The 19,685-nt window shown below is 39.3% G+C and overlaps 1 protein-coding gene across 1 annotated transcript; it reads right to left on the bottom strand.

The window, feature by feature from the left end:
- Positions 1–3,138: 3,138 nt before the first annotated feature.
- On the bottom strand, positions 3,139–19,211 carry LOC120540134 (carcinoembryonic antigen-related cell adhesion molecule 5-like). Its single transcript, XM_039770634.1, has 6 exons — positions 18,884–19,211; positions 18,451–18,756; positions 15,510–15,770; positions 12,503–12,769; positions 7,764–7,827; positions 3,139–3,219 (listed from the first exon to the last, which is right to left on the bottom strand). The coding sequence occupies exons 2-5, from the start codon at positions 18,716–18,718 to the stop codon at positions 7,820–7,822; spliced, it is 804 nt and encodes a 267-aa protein (XP_039626568.1). The 5' UTR covers positions 18,719–18,756; positions 18,884–19,211; the 3' UTR covers positions 3,139–3,219; positions 7,764–7,819.
- Between the last annotated feature and the right edge of the window lie 474 nt (positions 19,212–19,685).

Raw genomic sequence — 19,685 nt, 5'->3', positions numbered from 1 at the left:
ATAATTCTAGATTGCTGGCTGATTCAGTAAAATTAATTGGGATTCCAACTGAGTTAAATGACGACAAAATATTGCTGTGATCAGCGTCATTCCCTCCAACAATTAACATCTCTGTTTTATCTGTATTTAAAGACAAGTAGTTCTCATTCATCCATTCCTTTAATTCACTAACACAACTAATTAAAGACAACATCGGAGAAACTTCATTTGATTTAAATGAAAGGTATAACTGGGTGTCATCTGCATACGAGTGAAAATTAACATTATGTTTCCTAATGAGAGATCCCAGTGGAAGCATGTAAAGTGAAAACAGTAAAGGTCCCAGTACTGAGCCCTGCGGACACCATATTGAACTTCTGTGTATAATGATGGAGTACTGTCTGCACATTTCTGTACATACTGGAATCGATTTGATAAATAAGAACTGAACCAAGCGAGCACGGGGCCTGTAAGCCCAACATCGTTTTCTAGCCTGTGCAGTAAAATCGAATGGTCAATGGTGTCAAATGCTGCACTTAAGTCCAACAACATAATTACAGTGGAGTTTCCTTCATCAGAGGATATCAGAATGTCATTTACAACCCGTGTTAGTGCCGTTTCTGTACTATGACCAGTGCGAAAGCCAGACTGGAATTTCTCAAATAAATTGTAATGCGTAAGGTGTGACTGAAGCTGACTGGCGACTACTTTTCTAGTACTTTAGAGAGAAATGGTAAATTTGAAATAGGCCTATAGTTATTTAGTATGTGTGGGTCTAGGTCTGACTTTTTAAGTAAAGGTTTAATGACTGACACTTTTAGTGCATCAGGTACGTGCCATGCAGTAATGAACTATTGATAACGGTTAGAATAGGCTGCAAGAACATCCATTGCACTTTTTACTAGTTTTGTTGGCACTGGATCTAGGGAACAAGTAGTGGGCTTCATTTTAGTAATTAAAGTTAAGACTTCCTGGTGAGTTACAGGATTAAAATTATTAAAGTGCTGAATGCAATGTGCGACAGGGTCTGCTAAGCTAGTATTTGGTTTGTACTGTGATGCTGAGATCTGGGATCTTATATTTTTAATTTTCTCATTGAAGAAGTTCATAAAGTCTGTACCCTCATATGTAGCAGAATTATACATGATATTGGAATTATGTTTGGTCCTCTTGTGGGTTATGTTTTGCATTTTATTTTAAATTATTATTTACTTATTATTGATTATGTTTATTTTTGTCTTAACTTACACTATTCATGGTGAGTTATGTGCCCTGCCACCTTGAAATAGAGCATCAGGGACAATATGGCGGTACAATTGACTCCTGCTTAATGTCAGGTGGGAAGTGAACTCACACAGCAGCCCCAGTTTAGTAAAGGAAGCTCACAAAACTTAACAGACCTGATAATCCCTGCAGTTGAAGTAATCCTGCTGACGAGCAAAGCAACACATCCAGTCAGGTGTGAGAACAGAAGTTGCTCTCATTTACAGATTTCATGAGTTAAATCAGATACCTCAATAGTTTGCCCTGCTAGTCTGTTTTATCACACTTGTCAAGTTTGTGTGAATAGACGACATCTTCAAGGCTCTTACCAGGTAAGCGCTGGCACTCTGAGCCAATAGGGGGCACTGTTGCTAACCCAATTTTCTTTTCCATCCATAGTTCAGAGGGCTGACACCCAGAAGACGAGTGGTCTCATTTCCTTGTCTGTACAGGAAGCCCCTCTATAAGATGAGGCCGACCCCCAGAAGTGTGTGTTCAGTTCAGATCTGCGACTCAGAGACTCAGAAGTGTTATTTTTATGTCATTAAGGTCTTCTACTTGACAGCAGATGCTGTTGATTTGCCCCACCGTTGTGCCTTTTCGTTTATTGTTATTTTTTAACACTAAATTTGGTTTACTACAGCAGAACACAAACCCTTCATGTTACCTAATTCTCATTCCTCTTACAGTTTATTAAATTAAATTGATTCGGCCTGCTCTCCTGTATCACCAGATGCTTTATTTTCAGAAAGGCCTGTGTGGACACCTCTCCTTAAATCATGAATCCCCTCTTATTCGGTCACAGATTCTCTTTCTGAAGAGCACAGTCACATGTCACACACCTCTGTCACTACTCCTCTTTGTCTGTTCTTATACTTATTAACTCTACGTGATATAAAGTTCACAGCTGAATCTCACTTGTCCCCAGGACTATAGTCCACCACCTTAGTGTTTGATTCTCCATTCACTGATGGGAGTCTTTTGTCACCTTCAATCAATTTGACCTCACTAAGAATAAAAAAAAATAATAAACCATCGATGATAATGAAGAAAAAAAACACACAAGCAGGAAAGTTAGCTTAGAAAGTTTGAATATCATCAAATAACTAGAATTAGAAATAAAAGGAAAATCAGAACGTGGCCACCCAAGCCCTACACCCTGATAGTTTTAGACGTTCAGTCCCTCAGGTGGCAGCTCATCTTGGAGTTTCAGTCGATTCTCTTGGTCAGCTCATCTCATCTGCTCTCTCTGTCATGTCAGCTCCTCGTCTGATGTCTGACTGCTTACTTTCTGATCCCCTGAATCAGTGAGCTCTTATCAGACTGGCTCATCAACTCTCCCTGACTTTTCCTCTAATTTTTCTTCCTCACGTGTTTCAGGTTTTCCTCATCTTCCAAATTCATAGTTCATAACCTCTCAGAAGTGGAACACGTTGCATGTTTGTGTCACTTTACATTCACTCGCCAATCCCTGACACAAATGGCACACGCTGGATGTTCTGATGACAGTGACAGCATTTCTAAAAATCGTGGTGGGGTCTCAAGTAAAGCAGCCTGTAAAATCCTAAAACTCAGCAGGTCTCATCCATGAAGCAGGCCTTCCTAAACCCTCCGGACCTGACGATGTGCTTTTCACTTTTTATAAATGTTTGTCGTCAGTAATGAACTTCTTTATTTTAATCGACCAGTCAAAGCTCATCGTTTATAACAATTCTACAAACAATTATCAGAAAATGCCAAAGGTTACAAATACACAGCAACAAAGTGAAACAACATTCAGAGAACATTAACAAGGCACATTTAGAAGAGAATTACATTTCCTGCAGTCTCCTGAATAACTTTTTGTATTTATGGGTATACATTTGCTCTCCATTATACAGCCACAGTTTTATTTTTCTCTATCGTTTCATAGACTGATGCCTCTCTTCTCTGTAAAGCTTCATAATGGCCGTTCTCTCCTTCCTGTGGTGGTGGACTCTGTAAAAATAAAAACATCAATACACGTTAAATATGAGAATTTTAAAGATGGAAATGTTGTAGCGGGTTACGTAAAATGTCCAGCAGGTCTCTTCTGCGTTTCTAAGTGGTGTGTCAGTCTGTCCTTTGTATGGTGTAATAACATTCCCAGGTAAATGTTTAATTCTACAAGCAGCAAGGAGGTCACCAGTCTCAGAATTTAACATTTCCCTGAAGGTTGGAGTTTCACCATCTGCTTCTGGGTTATAAAATTTAAAAGGACCAAACGCTCCATAAAGAAAAATATAAAACATAAAACAAGAGCCTGTCATTGTCGTATTGCTGACCGCCATTTGAGTCTTCAAGCAGAGCTCTGATTCTGCATGTCATACAATCTGGAAAATCCCAGTCCTTCCACCAATCAGATCCAGAGGTTGAAGTTTTATTTTTGTATTCTTCAATTAGAATCACATTCCATGGCTGACCACAAAAGCTTACAGGTGATTTTTAGATATTTCTGGTGACTCTCATGGACTGGGTGGTCTGTTTTTGTTTTTTTCCTAATTTTTAAGGACTAGCAGCCATCCGCCATCTTTCAAGCACTTACTGAACTTTGTTCATTTTGTCTGAATTTGTGTGTATCTTTTATATGAAGAGTAAATCGAAAAGTAAAATCGTTCTGAAAGTTATTTAGTAAATGCTACTCCTAGAAGATGACACAATACAACACACTCGCAATGGCCTATGGGAGTTCAAACACACACAGCACAGCGCTCTGCTGTTAAGTTAGTTGAAGGCAAAGTCAAATGAACACAAAACGCTCTGCCACGGGATGGCACTATCATTGAACAGCGCGTTGTAGTGAGATTTATTTGGGCAGATGGAGTGAAACCTGATGATATTAACTGAAGGATATTAACTTAGTACAGAAGTGAAAACAGCAGGACTCAATGAGAAGTTTATAAATCAGTAGAAAGGTTTAAAGTGGGAAGAACAAGCGTAACTGACAAAGGTCATCCTGGTTGAACATCAACATCACACACACAAGGTCACATTGACATGGCGAATGTCTTCATCAGAGTAGACTAATAGATTTACTTTGTCCACCGTTGCTGCACATTTGGTTATCAGCTATGGATAACTTGGGGGTACCGTGATGTTTGTACAAGATGAGTACCAAAACGGCACAAGCCAACATCCTGTGGTGAATTCACTCCCTCTGCTCAAAGAAAGCTCACAACAACAATGGTGGAATCCCACAGTGGAGCATCCATGTTCATTTGATCTTCGCTTTAATTACACTAATGGCAGAGCGTTGGGATGTGTGTGTTTGAACTACCCATAAGCCATTGCAAATGTGTTGTGTTATTGAAAGTTTTGTCTCTTACACTTGGTGCACATTTTATCTTTACTTTGGGATCAGGGGATTGTGTTTGTATTTAATACTTTATCTTTTTATATATACAGTATATGTTACAGTCATAAAACCTTTATTTGACTTTATTTGAATTTTATTGACTGTGGAGTGTGTGTTTGTGTGGGTGAAGATATTTGTAAAGGTGAGTATAGTTTGGTGTGGTCGAGTCTGGACTTTTGCTCCTGCTTTGTTTGAGTTTATTACGTGTCGAGCGAGAGCACAATTGTTACAAATGTAAGATGTAAAGATATCATAAAATGTTCCACTTTTAAATAAGTACATCAAAGTAAGTTTGATAAAACATGTGTGTGGATAAAAGATTTGTGCAGTATGAGTGATTATTCACTTCACGTCACCCTTATATGATCCTCTTTATCGAGCACATGCCTAATGACCCACAGTATACGGTCGTCCACACTTAAACCCCACAGAACCCGTCTGTACAGACCAGGGGCCTCAAGCAAAGCGCCGCACATAGAATTCACACTATAACATGGCGTAAGAACAAAAGTGGGTATGCACAAAAAAAGACGGATGCATTCATCTGTGTGTCCGCCAACTTCCATGTTCTTCCGCTACATAAATCCCAGGCAGCGTGAAAAGTAACATACATGCACACGCCTGCTGTCCCGCCCCAACTCCTCCTAGAATTACACCTCTTTGAATATGCAAATCATTATAAATAGCCCTTAAGCTCAGTGTTCTGTGAAACACGGGAGAAAATAGGAGAATTTCAGTGAATACCAAGTGGAGGCAAAGAAAAACGTACTATTTGTTGGTTTAAACAGTGGTATAAACAGCAAAAGTAGGTTGATTGAATGACATAGAGTGTCATAGAAACTCGAAAGCTCAAGTTCACAAAGTCGCACAGTGCCCAAAATAAAACAGAAGTTGTCAGATATCAAAGTCGCCGTGAAAAGACGAGTCGTAGCCCACCATGAGTGTCATATGAAAGCTTATTGGGGTACAGAGAAAAAAAAAAATAGACACAGTGGGAAAAAAAGCACGAAATGTCAACTTTAATCTCGAAATGTCAACTTTAATCTTTTAGTTTATTTGGTCATTAAAGTAGAACATCATAAACTTCATTTTAAATTAATTTAATTTACTAGTTTCTCAAATCCCATCGTAACTAATGTAGCACATTAAATGCTTTGTTTTGTATTTGTTCTTCTATGTGCTCTCTGTGTGTGAATCACTACGTGCTTCTGAAACGGGCTTTCTTTCCCTCCGACAGGACACAGAATCCATTACATTTGTAATATTTCAGCTCTCTGAATAATCAAAATGCTGAGATGTATACTTGATATCATTTTCATGATGATAGGAGTTAAAGCGTGTTATTAAATATGGGAACACGGTGGCACAGTGATAGCAATGAGGTGGCGCCCCGTCCAGAATTTGTTCCTGCCTCCCACAAGATGCTTGCTGAGCCGTCCGCGACCTTAGATGAAATCATTTATTGTAGCAGTATTGTCTCTTTCAAACGTACTAACCTGCAATTCATGTCTTTCCTTTTCTTTCTCCAAGTAACCAATTGCCACACAATCAGCTCTGTAATAGACGTTAAGCCATCTGTAAGCTTAGAACGCCGATTCTTCAGAACTTTTAAGGAGCATTGAATTATCTTCATAGTACACGTTTAATTATTCTATCCATCTATCCTTCCAGTGTCGCGCCAGCACCAGCAAGAATAAAATGGAAGGCTGGACTAATCCCTGAGCAAGCTAGCGCTGTGACCCTGTGTCCTCACATGTTTAACAATATAGATCATTTCAATGATGTTAACATTTTATCTGTATAATGTAATAAACATATTTTGCTGCATTTTATCTTAAAAATGATGTCCTCATCATATGTAAATACGCGCTTTATAAAGTGGTGCAGGTTGTGTAGTATTATAACTGTATCTCAAGTTTACAGTAAGGTGATTGTACTTATAAGTACAAAGAGTTCTATGAGGAGCCACTTGATGGACTGATTGAGTGCGTTTAGAGCTCTTGGGATGAAACTCTTTCTGAACCACGAGGTCCGTACAGGAAAGTCTCTGAAGTGTTTGACGTATGAGGGCAGTTCAAATAGACAGCATGGCTGAGGCAGCGTGTGCTTGATGCTGTATACTGATAATCCAATCAGCTGCTATACAGCTGTGATTCCACACTCAGATACAGTGATATAAATACCTGAGAGTAAAAACACTAAAGCAGCTATGGTATTTAGATTATTATGACCATTCTGTGGACCTTTATATTGTTACAGGTTAAGTACAATCAGATGCCTTAAACTATTAAACAATATGTGGTTAATTTCAGTGTATTTGATAAAGCCACGTCAGGGATGAGGATCTTAAAAAGAAAGGGAACCCACACTGGAACAAAAGGACTGCTTTGACGCTTTGTGCCAACAGTTTGCAAAACCAAGCGGAGAACTTGAGTACGCCAGGGTTTGAGCTAGTGTGAAAAAGTGCTTGGCTTTACGCCAAGTTTAGGTTTTATACATCGCGATTTGAGCGTGGAAATGGGAGCACTCAACAATATTTGTGTCTACGCACCGTTTATATAACGGTTGAAGCTGGCCATTCACAGATGCTTCACATTCAATCTAATGGAGTTGGAGAGGATCTGCCAGGAAGAATGAGATAAAATGTCCAAATCCGGGTGTGCAGAGCTTGTAGAGACTTACCTAAGAAGACTCCAAGATGGAATTTCTGTCAAAGGGTTTTCTATAAAGTACTGAATTAAGGGTCTCTGAGTGAGTTAAATAAATTACAAACCTCTCTAAAAACATCTTGTCATGTTGTCTTTACAGGTTATTGTGTGTAGAGTGAGGGGCAAGAATTTCAAATTTATCCGTTTAAATATCAAAGTCAATAACACAATAAAGTGTGCACAAAGTGATCGGCTCTGAATGCTTTCTTAATTCACTGAATAAAGTTTTTTTTTTTTTTTATTGTTTTTGTGTCTGATTTTCTGTGTAGGGAGGACTAATATGACAAAGATTGATATTCTCAGATCTAATTATGGGTCAATTATACTGTCATTCCAGCTGCTCTGTCAATGGTGGAAATCAATCTCATTTACTTTACAATGGCTGACTTTTATAGACGTCACTATGTCAGGTCAGTATTTAGAGTAACAGAACATTTCACCTGTGTCTGCTCAGACGACTTCATGTTGGTTCCATGTTCACCTTTTTTGTTGGACCTCATGCACCTAAAAAACAAAAAAAAGATTCTCAATTCAGAACAGAACAAGGCATCTGCTGTGACTGACACAGAGGTGGATATCCTGGGAGGAGAGCTCCTCAGTTACTCCACACACAGCTGATGGACATGGAGATGGTGATGCCAAGGGGTGGGACGCCATTGGGAGGAAGACAGAAATTAACTCTGGAGAGAAGAAAAGTCCTTCACAGAGCTAAATTAATATAACATGATGCCGTTCTAAAACCTGCTTAATAATATACAGGGTCGCTGGGAGCCAAAGAGTAACACAGTGGTGTCTGCTGCAAGGCAAGGAACAGACAAAGACAAACTCACACTCACTCACTCACACACAGGGCTGAATTGGGAAGATCTAAACATGTCCATCTTTAGGGATTTACAAGGAAAACTAGAGTACCAGGAGGAAAGTCCATACAAACACAGGGAGGACAGGGAAACCCTGCACAGATAAGGACCAGGTACAAAAATATCATGCTGGATATATTACACATATTATATTATATTATATTATATTATATTATATTATATTATATTATATTATATTATATTGTGACCTCCAGTCCTCCTATTATCAAGATTCCAGTCCCAAGAACCTGACAGTACCAACAGACTGTATGCATTTGATGCCTGAGTTGTCATTTTTCTTGTTCCTATCAAATAATCGGCCACTACAATTTACTTCACGTTCAGCAGATGTCACTGCTGTTCTTTTTCTTTCTGCCATGTCACAATTTGGATCAGTTTTCCTATGCACGTTACTATGTATATGGTTTGCCATTAAAAAGAAGCAAACCCCAGTAACATCATGGAGGTGTCTGCTAGCCACATTTTTTATTTCAACATCATAAGCTTTCAATAAGGACCAAGATGAAGGGTTTAGCTCCAGTCATTCATTCCAGTCAATAATCACATGACAGACAGACAGCAATCGTATCATCTTATATATATATATATATATATATATATATATATATATATATATATATATATATATATATATATATATATATATATATATATCTTAATAAAAGAAGAAGTGTCTGTGTATATGTGTATATGTGTATCAGTCCATTTGCTATGTCTCTGTAACTCCAACAGTTGGCTCATCACAAACATTTGTACTAACAGAAATGAATTGCATTCATCATTTCAACAGACAATTATTGCAAACATTTAAACTACTTTTTATGAATGCCATACCAAATGCAGTAAAACAGAGACACATGCATCACATTTTTCATTCCAACAGATGGTGCATCACAGACTTTTGTAGTTAAGCATTTTGTAGAAAAGCTTTGTCACATCTGCTTTAATGTTTTCTCTACTAAAGTTAAATTTAATTCTTTCAGTCTTTGAATTTGCACTCCGGCAAAACGCTGTGAAGTCTTTAATATTAGGGTCTCTTGAGTCATTAGCATTGAGTACTCACAGGAAGCTTCAACAAATGAATGTCTCCCAACTCCTGAGCCTTCTCCGCCAATTTAATTAAAAACCGCCTCACTTGTTGTCAGATCTCCTCGTTGAATCCTAGGCTGATTATTACAGAATACTAAATCTAGACAGTATGTGGGATATGTCATTTCTTTAATTTTCTGCATGAGTTCCATATTTCAGGATTAATTTCATTGCTGTGAAACTGGTCTCACTAGCTAGGCTCCATTTTTTTCATTGTATTTATTACTCTTGTAAACAGTGGTGTTACTGAGTGTTCACCCTTTGATGGACAACTACAGTCCAAAATAAATTTTAATCTTTTTTTTTTTTTGTATATTTTTCATTGGTTGTGCAGTTGACTCTTTCTGAATGTGTGATGACCACCCCTTGCCTTGCCCACCCATAGTCAGGTCAGTGTTATAGAGAGTGCACTTACTTTTTCAGACAAACAAACAGGCCCAGCGCTATCAGAACTATCACAATACACAATGAAGTTGAAACAGCAATTATGATGATGTTGAGTTCATGAGCTGGAAAAAGAAGACAAAAGGGCTTTGAGTTAAACAAGCACCCACCTTGAGTGGAAACAGCCAACTGCCTCATCTGGGGGTCCTGAACCTAATGAGTTAAGCACTGAAACGTAATCTGAGGATCTGTTTAGGAAAAACTCCTGGAATCGGTCAATAGAACGCAGTAGGGTGTAGTTCTGTATGAGTCTAGGAAATCGTATGACTACAGTCTGGTGAATCAGTCCACTTTGTGACATCATGCTGAGTGGACGGAGTGCGTATCTCTGGAGTTTATTCCACAATTATGTACATAACTTGGGCAACTTATTTCTTCAAACCTCTATTTTTGATTTCGAAGAGACAATGATAGATGGAAATCGGTGTATTTGTTCATAATGTTAATGAGTGTTTACAGCAGAGTATCTGAAGCTGTGGATTGCAGGTTCTCACTGTTGGGTCTCAAGTTGTATTTAGTGATAATGGGTTGTGGAGGGTTTGATAATTGGAATGCGAAGGGTCACTACGTGTTGATTAAGTTACTGACACTGCTCCGACAATCATCCATGATTTTCCAAGGATGGTTCTACCACACACTCTGATGATTGGTCCAACATCTACAAGAGGTAAAACCTCTGCTGCTCTGATGATCGCCCAAGATTACCGGAGGTGAAGTATTGACAATCATCTGGGCATTCAACAGGAAATGGGTCTTAAAGACACCAAAAAGGGCACAATAGGGTTACAACAAAAAAAAAGTTTAAGAAACCCTGGTCTAGAACAGCATGGGACATCGTTCTTCAAAGACCCATTATGGTGGACATCCTCCAGTGCATTAAAAATCAGCAATCATGTCAATTCAATTGAAAACGCTGAATAGCAGAGTAATCCATTATACAAACAGGGAACGGGACAATCGATACCAAGGCACTTAGTGTTCAGAAGGCCTGCTATAACCACACATTTAATCCATCAGTAGGACTTCATCATTGTGTCCACAAGTGACGTTAATCTTTAGGGGACGTCAGTTCCAGGTGTTGTGAACTTTTGATCAATGTGACTTGTTCTCTGAGATTTATTCTGTTTTAAGGATCTTTGAAGGTTACGCAGGTTGTTCCTACTCAGCTTATCTCTTTGCTTAAGTATATTTGCTGAAACTGTTGCACCTTTGTTTCAAAAATTTGTTTATTTTTTATATTATTGACCAAATAGCAACCTGTGGTCAGACATGCAAAAATGTAATTTTCCTAAACTCCATACACAGGACTATAAACTCGACCAAGTCCAGGTCTGCTCACTCTCCTCTCTGCCATTCTGCATTTCCATTTATTCTGATGAGTGCAGCTGTTTGTTCTCTCATTTGTTTCTTATCTCCCTCTTTGTTGTTCACTTCTTTGCTCGCCTGTTTTGTTCACTGGCTCATCGTCATGAGGTGCTGTTTAAAGCCCACGGATAATAAATGATCTTATTATATGAGGGGCTGTGATGGTGGCATTGCTTTCATTTGAGTCTTCATGGTTGTTGTGTACAGCACTGGAGAAGCCATGACACCCCCAGTCTCTGCTCCCCAGTAACCCCCAGATGTGCCTTCATATATTCTTGTATTGAGAAGCTGATTACTTTAACTAACCGACAAAGCTTAAAATGTAAAAAAGATAAATAAAAAATCATGACCACCAAAGTAACAATAAAAATATTCCCTGACCCCAAGTGACAAACGTCCACATCTGAAATGATGAAAAGTCCAATCCCGTTGGGAGAACCCAGAGAGCGGAGACACAGACACTCACTTGGTTGCTCATCCAGTCCTTTTCTAAACCCACTTATTTGAACCCGAGGTCATGGAGACTGGCTGACTGCTGTGTGTCCTCCTATGTGACACTTCAGTGTTTAGTGACTCCGATCCTCTCCTCTGTTCTCGCATTTCTCCTTGTAGTTTGTACTGTTGTGTTGTGTTCTTGAGGCGGCCATGACAGACTGGCCATCTAGTTCAGTGAAGAGGATTACTTGTGTTTGGTTTTGTGTATTTTATTTATTGACAGCCATTGCACACCCAACCTACCTGGACACAGCAAACAAGAAATAAAATGTTGTTGTTGTTGACTTAAATGTCACATCAGGAATTTGCATGTTCTCCTTGTGTTTGGGTGGGTTTCCTGCTGGTGGTCCCGTTTCCTCCCACTGTCCAAAGACATGCAGGTTAGGTGAACTGGCAAAGTTAAATTGCCCCGGGTGTGTGTTTGGAGTGTGTCTGTGTGTTTGCCCTCTGATGGACTGGCACCCTGTCCTGGTCTGTTCCTGATTTATGACCCATGCTATCTGGGATAGGCTGCAGCCCCCCACCTTGTGACCCTGGTCTGGTTATAAGTCGACAGGACAAAAGCATCTCCCCCTGCAGTTCACTGGCACTACCGCCACACAACACCCCTGGCATTGGTTCATATTTTCAATTTGTGATTGGCAAAGACCAGACGTGCCCACGATACAATTGTCAGCAGAGGCTAAAATATTTAAACTAGAATTTGAAAATTTCTAAATATCACTGTGTTTTCATATTAATCTGTGACACATTTAAAAAAAAAGAAAAATGTTAAATTTAGGTAGACTTGTAAGAATTTGATGCTGTAAAATGAATAATCTGCTTTTTAATAAAAATAATTCACCTTTCAGGGTGAATAAGAACAGCAAAGAGTCGAGTTTTTCATTTCAGGACAGTTTACTTACACATGACCTCCAGGGTCAAAGCTGTCGAGTTTTCTCGTCCATACTGATTCTCCGCCTGACAGACGTAACTCCCGCTGTCGGTTTGCGTAGCTTTACGGATGAGCAGCTCCTGTCTGAATCCTCGGGGTGAATCGGAGGGTCCGTCTACCTTAAACCAGGTGTAATTGGCAGGTGGGTTGGCCTTGGAGGTGCAGCTCAGTGTCACAGACGTGCCAGCTGATATCACTCCATGAACATTTGTGACAGCAGACGTGTTTCTTGGATGATCTGAAACAGAATTGAAACGTTTATACTCAGTGGACGCACCAAGAAAATAAAAGGACTTGATGTTATGAACAACCTGAAAAACTGAAGCACAAGTTTCATTGTGACGATGAGTGTACAGTAGTTAGGATTTTTAAGAGCATTTGTGAAATGTCTGAGGAAATGAAATTGAAATGTGAAGAATAAAAAGCTACCCTGCGACAATAACAAGCAAATGAAAGTAAAGAGCAGTGGAGTTAATTTATAAAACTGAAAACCACCCAACCTCCATATTACTAGAAATATGAAGCAAAATTCAATGAAATACTAAGGCGTCTGGCAATTCTACATCTGAGCACACGCAGACTTCCATATTATGCTGTTATTTCACATTTTAATAATCCATGGCTAATGGACACGCTTATTTGTCATTTGTTAATTTTTCAAGTAAGGAAAGCAGAAGTTTCGAGTTACAGGAGCTGCACATTCATTACTAGTGTTGATTGGTGAAGTCTCCCTAAACACTTTTTGAAGTGAATTTGGCTTCACCAGTGTCCTTTGTAGTGGGGCGAGTGATAAGGCAGAGTGAGTGATTTAATTAAAAAAAAAAACTCAACACACACATGTTGGCACCACAATAAACAACGGGCTCATAGCCTCTTATTGCCCTCTAGTGGTGTTCCTAGAAAGGACTTCTCTGGAGTCGATCCCTGACAGTCAGGCTCTCTGTTCCAAATGAGACCCCGCCTTCCTAAGACGTTCCCCTATTAAATCAGCCAGACTGAAAGAGGAGGGGCTTCTCCGGCTCACTTGCTGTCAAAAGCTGGTTGAGGTAAAGAGGACAAGACTGTTATCATCAGTACCCCTTCTCGTCTCGAGGTGCACCACATACCATAGGTAAGCCTGAAAGGCGACTCTCTGCCACACGTCTGAAAACTTGACATGTGCCCAGTGTTGACAAACTTGTTTTTTTTATCCCAGAGCCCCATGATACTTTGCAAGACTAGTGTGACATCACAGAGCTGTAGCGGTGTCTGTGACTTTCGCCTCTTGTTTGGATTTATTTTGGACCTCAGCATTGAAACCCCTTTTCAGTCTTTAATGTCCGTCTCCTGGCTGACTCTCAAATCTCGTCATTTTGCTGACATTACAACTCTGCTTATCATTTATACAATGCTAGTGTCATGTCACCTGACCGCTGTCCTCACTTATGTGACGTCACTGAAGGTGGGTTATAAATATGGCAGGACTTCCTCTGTGAATGATCTCAACTTATTAGGGTCAGTTAGTTGTTTCTTCTTCAAAGTTGGCCGAGCCTCAGGTATCGGTTTTGGTTTTTGGACTTTTTTTATTTTATTTTTCATTTTGCTCCTCGTTTTGATCGTTCATTTTGATTGCCTTACTGACTTGACTGGGGCTGCCAACTCTCTTATTCTGGCAATGAGGACATTTGGGTCGAGAGATGAGGACTTTTGAGGAGGCCTTTGATGCTGTAATACGCCTTTATACTGTCTGAAGGTTTTTAAAATGATATAAATCTTCAGTATCAGATTATCACTCTAATTATGATGTGATGGCCACAATCACAGTCACTGGCAGACTAATAAGCCATTAAATATTCTGAATACGTCGAGCCTCATAAATTAACAGATAACTTAACTGTCGTAAACCTGTAAGAATGATACATGTGGAAAATTCACTTCTAGTAAAATAAAAATCATTTTACTCTTTTCAATTGAGTTTATTTGCATTTTTTTACATTCTTTATTATTTTTCCACTGAAGTTATTTGTCTCAATAAATCTGATAAATCTGATAAAACAAGGAGATTGTTGTTCATGTCGTCTGTGAACTCGCACTTTCTGTTTAACATAACGGGTATTCATGAACTTAGGTAAATGATAGAACGATGAAAATATGAAATTATTTGACAAAGTGACTTATTATTTGATCAAGTGACAACTAAAAGAAATTATTACATTTAAATGACAGAATAAATGTGTGAATTCTTTGTTAATTAACTGAAACTGTAAGAGTTGACTCATTCACTTACAATAATAAATCCATTTTGGAACAACGCATTGTAATAACACTATTTTCCATTAAAATATTACAAAGCAGGACTTAAATATGACAGACTGTACCTTAAAGGATGAAATTAATTGTTTAACCAAACTTCTGAAATTCAGACCTCACATAGAAAACGTGAATTTACAGTTTCGATTTTGAGTAAATTCACTTAGTTACGGTGAATTAGGATTACAAATAATTAAGGAATAGAACAACATTTATAATGAACTGCCTACTCGCCAAGAAGATAAAGTGGAATTCAAAAGGTGAAGTGAAAAAGCCAAGTTGGAAGAGAAAAGCCAAGAACTCGAGGGGCTGTTTCTGTTCTCAACCGGAACAGAAGAGAAGATTCTGGAAGATAAAACAGTGAGCTCACGACTTCCACAGATACTGATTGGTGAACGGCGTTCAAATGTTACCAATTGTAAGGATAAGAAGATTTCTAAACTTTAGGAACCTTTCAGTTTTTCACTGTTATTTCTTTCCTTATGTTGTCATCTCCTGGTCAGTTCAGATACTCATAATAACCTGTCAACACGTCTGTGTCATCATTAAAAAGAAGTTATGGATGTATGGAAGGCACTTTGGTAAACGAAGGGTACTCCATTAAATTCAATGTGATACACAATAAAATTTAAAGAAACCGTTCAAGTTGTCTTCACAAGCCACACGACGGTCACTCTTAAGGTACCTACACAGCACGTCCAGTGTCACAGGCGGTGACGTCTCAGCTCTATGTGTGTTTCTTGCCTGACAGTAATACGCTCCGGCCTGACTGATCGTCACTTGACTGAAGGTCAGAGTTCGTCCTGTGCCTATCGGGGTCTCTTCATTCCCTCTGAACCAGGTGTACTGGCCCACCGGTGGGTTTGCTTCTGAGCTGCAGTTCAGAGTCGCAGACTGACCTTCTAAAACTCCACCAGCTTGACTTGAAGCTGAGGTCTTCTTGGGTGCATCTGAAGTAGAAAACACATTTAATAATAAAACTCCATAGTTTACAATACTTTATTCTGCAGTAAAAGTATATAAAAGATACAAAAGAACATCCAGTGGATTCAGGAGGTTTTCAGAGCTCTTCACTTTCTGAACTCTTTATTGTGTTGTGGGTTTGTAATCAGAATAGAAGTTTAATATGTCGCTGTGCTCTGTGCAGATATTTTAAATCTGCTTTTCTTTTCTTTCTACATGCACAGCTTTAGATTTAGTACAAAGGGGCTCAGCATTTAGAACTGCTAGGCCAAGCATAGGATAAGACAGACAAAGACAGATGGGCAGCGTGCACTGTTTCTGTGTGTCACAGTCAGCGTGACGTTGGATCTTCTCTTTGCCTTGATTAGAATGGCGTGATTTACATAAGTACGGGCCTGCACATGTAGAGCGAGTATAAAGCCTTTGAACATTGCCCGGCACACCTTTGAGACGACGGATGGATGGATGGCAGATGGATGAAAATGACAGACTGTATATATCGAGATCCCAGTTAGATAGTCTTGTCATTTTCTTCATCGTCTGTAATGCTGCGTAAGTCGTCATTAAAGAAAGCCAAGTTATTTTCTCTTACGTGATTTCTTACCGCCGTATCACTATGTTAGGGGTATCGCCTTTTAATATTACATCTATTTATGTTCAGGTTACTTAAAACATCACAATTAAAAAGAACTTATTCCAACCAGGGATCTAGCGCCCCCTAGAGGAAAACAGGGTTTCACTTTAAATTAGTCCTTCAATCTTCATTCAATAACCTTAATGACAAAGTGACAATATCTGACCAGAAAGGTTTGTAAAATTATTAAAATATTAGAAACTGAACTCTCTTATTCCCAGAAGTATTCTGACCCGTCATACAGGACTTTCTAGAAGCCCCTTAGGCAGCAATTCCAGCTTTGAGTCTTCTTGTTAAGTCTCTACAAACTTTGGACACCTGAAATCGGTCAGTTTATGTCGTTCTTCCTGCCTGATCCTCTCCAGCTCCATTAAACTGTCTGTGATCTGCCATCTTCAGGTCTCTCCACACACGTCCTGTGGGTTTTAACCCTTTAAACTCAGCGTCATTGTTCTGGACCTGCCGATGGGACACGAAAATAATGTCAAATTTAGAAAACTGCTTAAAATCATTCATTTCCTCATTGCTAGAAATAAAGCACAGCTTACCTGTTTTGAAGCTGTACAAGAATCAGGATTATTTTGCTCTATTTTTACGGTTTTCAGATCAGTCTCCACAGCTTACTTATCTGTTATTGAAGACCCCTGAGCTACGCAGCATTTAGAAGGACAGATCTTACTCTGTCAGAATTAGGATAGTTGGTAATGAAATTATACAGAGTATTCAGATTATAAGATTGAAAACCATCTTTAACAAACAAAACAAAAAGAATAATTCTGAAATATAGAAAGTTGAACCACCGTCTCATTTAGCAGGTAGCAGCGTGTCCATCAAATTGTACACAATTAGTACGTTCAAGAAAGATATTGGGGGTCCGGGTCAAGTGTTACTGTGAGGCAGCAATTCATCCATCTATGAGAGAAGAAAGAAAAACCAGCAATGAGGTATCAGGTATGCAGTGCAGCATTTGAACTCTTTTAACTAAACGAGACGGGTCTTTCAACTTTCTATATTTCACAATATTTCTTTTTGTTTTATTTTTTAAAGATGTTTTTAATCTTGCAGCTCTCGCTGTTATAATCTGAATACTTCATATAATTTCTTTACCAACTATCCTAATTCTGACAGAGTAAGATCTGTCCTTACTCTTACAGCATTGAGGCTGAGTTTAAAGGGTTAAATCCCAGAGGACGTGTGTCGAGAGACCTGAAGATGGCAGATCACAGACGCTTCCCATCCAGTTTAATGGAGAATAGAGGATCAGCTGGAGAGAACGGGAGAAACTGACCAAGTCCAGGTGTCCAGAACTTGTGTAGACTTAAGAAGAAGACTCAAAGCTGGAATTGTATGAGGGGTCAGAATACTTCTAGGAATGAGAGAGTTCAGTTTATGAGTTTTAATAAAATTTACAGACCTTTCTAAACACCACTCTTCACTTTCACATTACGTGTTATTGAGTGTAGATTGATGGCTAAAGGGACACATTTATCAGTTTAAAATGAAATCCACAACACAATAAAGTGTGCAGAACGTGAAGGAGTCTGACGACTTTGTGAATCCACTAAAATTCAACATTTCTGTCAATACTCCAACAGGATAACGATGGCTCAAGAGGGCCGATGGCTTACAGTCCACCTGCTAACACCGCTGTGTGTCCTCATCGTGGACAAAGGAGGCTGAGCTGTGTGGTTGGACTGAGAGCTTCAGCCTACAAGGCTCTGCTGGTGACGACACAACTGAAGACCCCGCTGATTCTTTAGGGGTCACCTTATCTGTACAATCACTGGTGTGGATATGTGGTGTTAATAAACAGCCATCAGAGTTTTAAATCTTTATAAAGACGTCTTCTTAGCTTGAGTGTAAATAAATTCACCTGTGATTACGTTGGTGAGATAACAGACGGACACATTTATTTTCATTTAATCCAATCTCTGTAATCAAAACCTAATTTTATATTGTGTTGTGTACACTTTGTCTGTTCCCAATGTGCTTATCTGTGAGATGAAAGTCTCTCTAAAGTGAAATACTCTTACAGAGGACATTAAGGGCTGTGGTCTCCTTTGCTGTTTTGTTCACAGACCCCACGGTGTACTGAGCTATGCAGGTGAGGGTCTTCTTGTTGTGAAGAAAGGAGGCTCTGAAAGTCAGGATGGACAGCACGTCTTTGTTTCCATCAGCCCTGGTGGTCTCGCTCTGAGTCGCATTCCCGTTCAGAAGGTTGCCCCACCGGATGGAGGGATTCTCGTCGGCACAAGGAGCGGCAGCAGAGCAGTTGAGAGTTACGACTGTGTCCTCCATCATCTGAGCTGGTGTGTCGATCACTGGCTTGTCTAGAGAGTCTGATAAAGAAGAGCAAAGTGTTAGTGAGCAGCAAATATGAAAATCTGAAGAGAGTTTGGTGATTTGAATTTACAGGATAAAGAGAGACGTGAGCCGCTCAGGCAGTGCTGTGTTCCTCCTTCTTACCCTGAATTGTAAGATTGACAGGCGTTTTAAAGGTATATTTAAAGGTGCCTTCTACTCTGAAGTAATACTCTCTTGTGTGCTCAGGTTGGATTCTGTATAATAAGGTCGTGCAGTTCTTTTGTTTTAAGTCACCAACCAAGAAAACATCGAGGTTACTCCATAGGTTTAGTGATTGGTTATTTCTTGAAACCTCCGTGCCATCATATAAAACAGACCTCCAGATGCCAACAGGTGAAGACCCCACTTCTTTAGGAGACGTGAATTGACATGGAATCAACAGACAGAAGCCGCTGTGAGCTTTTGCTTCTTTAGGCACTTTGAGTGTATAGCCATCTTTACAGAACACACCTGGAAAACAAAATAAAAAGATCAGAATAAAGACAATTAGTAGAAATGTGCAACTCTTGTGAAATGTGCAGCGTGGATTCAGCAAATCGCAGAAGATAACCACTCAGCTCCTCGACTCCTGATGACTACGAAGAGCTGGAGACTCAGAAAACCTCAAAGAACTTGAAAGAAAGAAAAATGACAGTTGAAAAAACAGAAAATAAAATCATTTATTAAGGGAGCAAACCAGAGAGAGACAGAGAGACGTCACAAAGCCAGGCGTTGAGCAGGACATGCAGGACTTTAATTCGTTATCAATGTTTGTGATTTTTCTGATTAGCTTGCTCCCCATTCCTTTAATTTAATAAAAAAATGTAAAAAAAAAAATCTGTTACAACTTCATTACAGTCGTGACACAAAAGCCACTAAAACAACAAGGGCCATTGCAGTAAACAGTATGGTGGCACTCAGACAA

The sequence above is a fragment of the Polypterus senegalus genome, chromosome 12 (genome assembly GCF_016835505.1).
Source record: "Polypterus senegalus isolate Bchr_013 chromosome 12, ASM1683550v1, whole genome shotgun sequence".
NCBI classification, from domain to species: Eukaryota; Metazoa; Chordata; class Cladistia; order Polypteriformes; family Polypteridae; genus Polypterus; species Polypterus senegalus.
Note: the sequence above shows the minus strand (reverse complement) of the source record. Positions and strands in the feature narration are given on the sequence as shown.

Bases quoted from the DNA above. Each gene is read 5' to 3' on its own strand.
- LOC120540134 (XM_039770634.1), bottom strand. From the start codon at position 18,718: ATGATGGAGGACACAGTCGTAACTCTCAACTGCTCTGCTGCCGCTCCT. The intron at 15,771-18,450 runs GTAAGAGTATTT...TTTCTACTTCAG, and splicing joins CACAGCCCTTAATGTCCTCT to ATGCACCCAAGAAGACCTCA. The intron at 12,770-15,509 runs GTAGGTACCTTA...ATTCTGTTTCAG, and splicing joins TGTGACACTGGACGTGCTGT to ATCATCCAAGAAACACGTCT.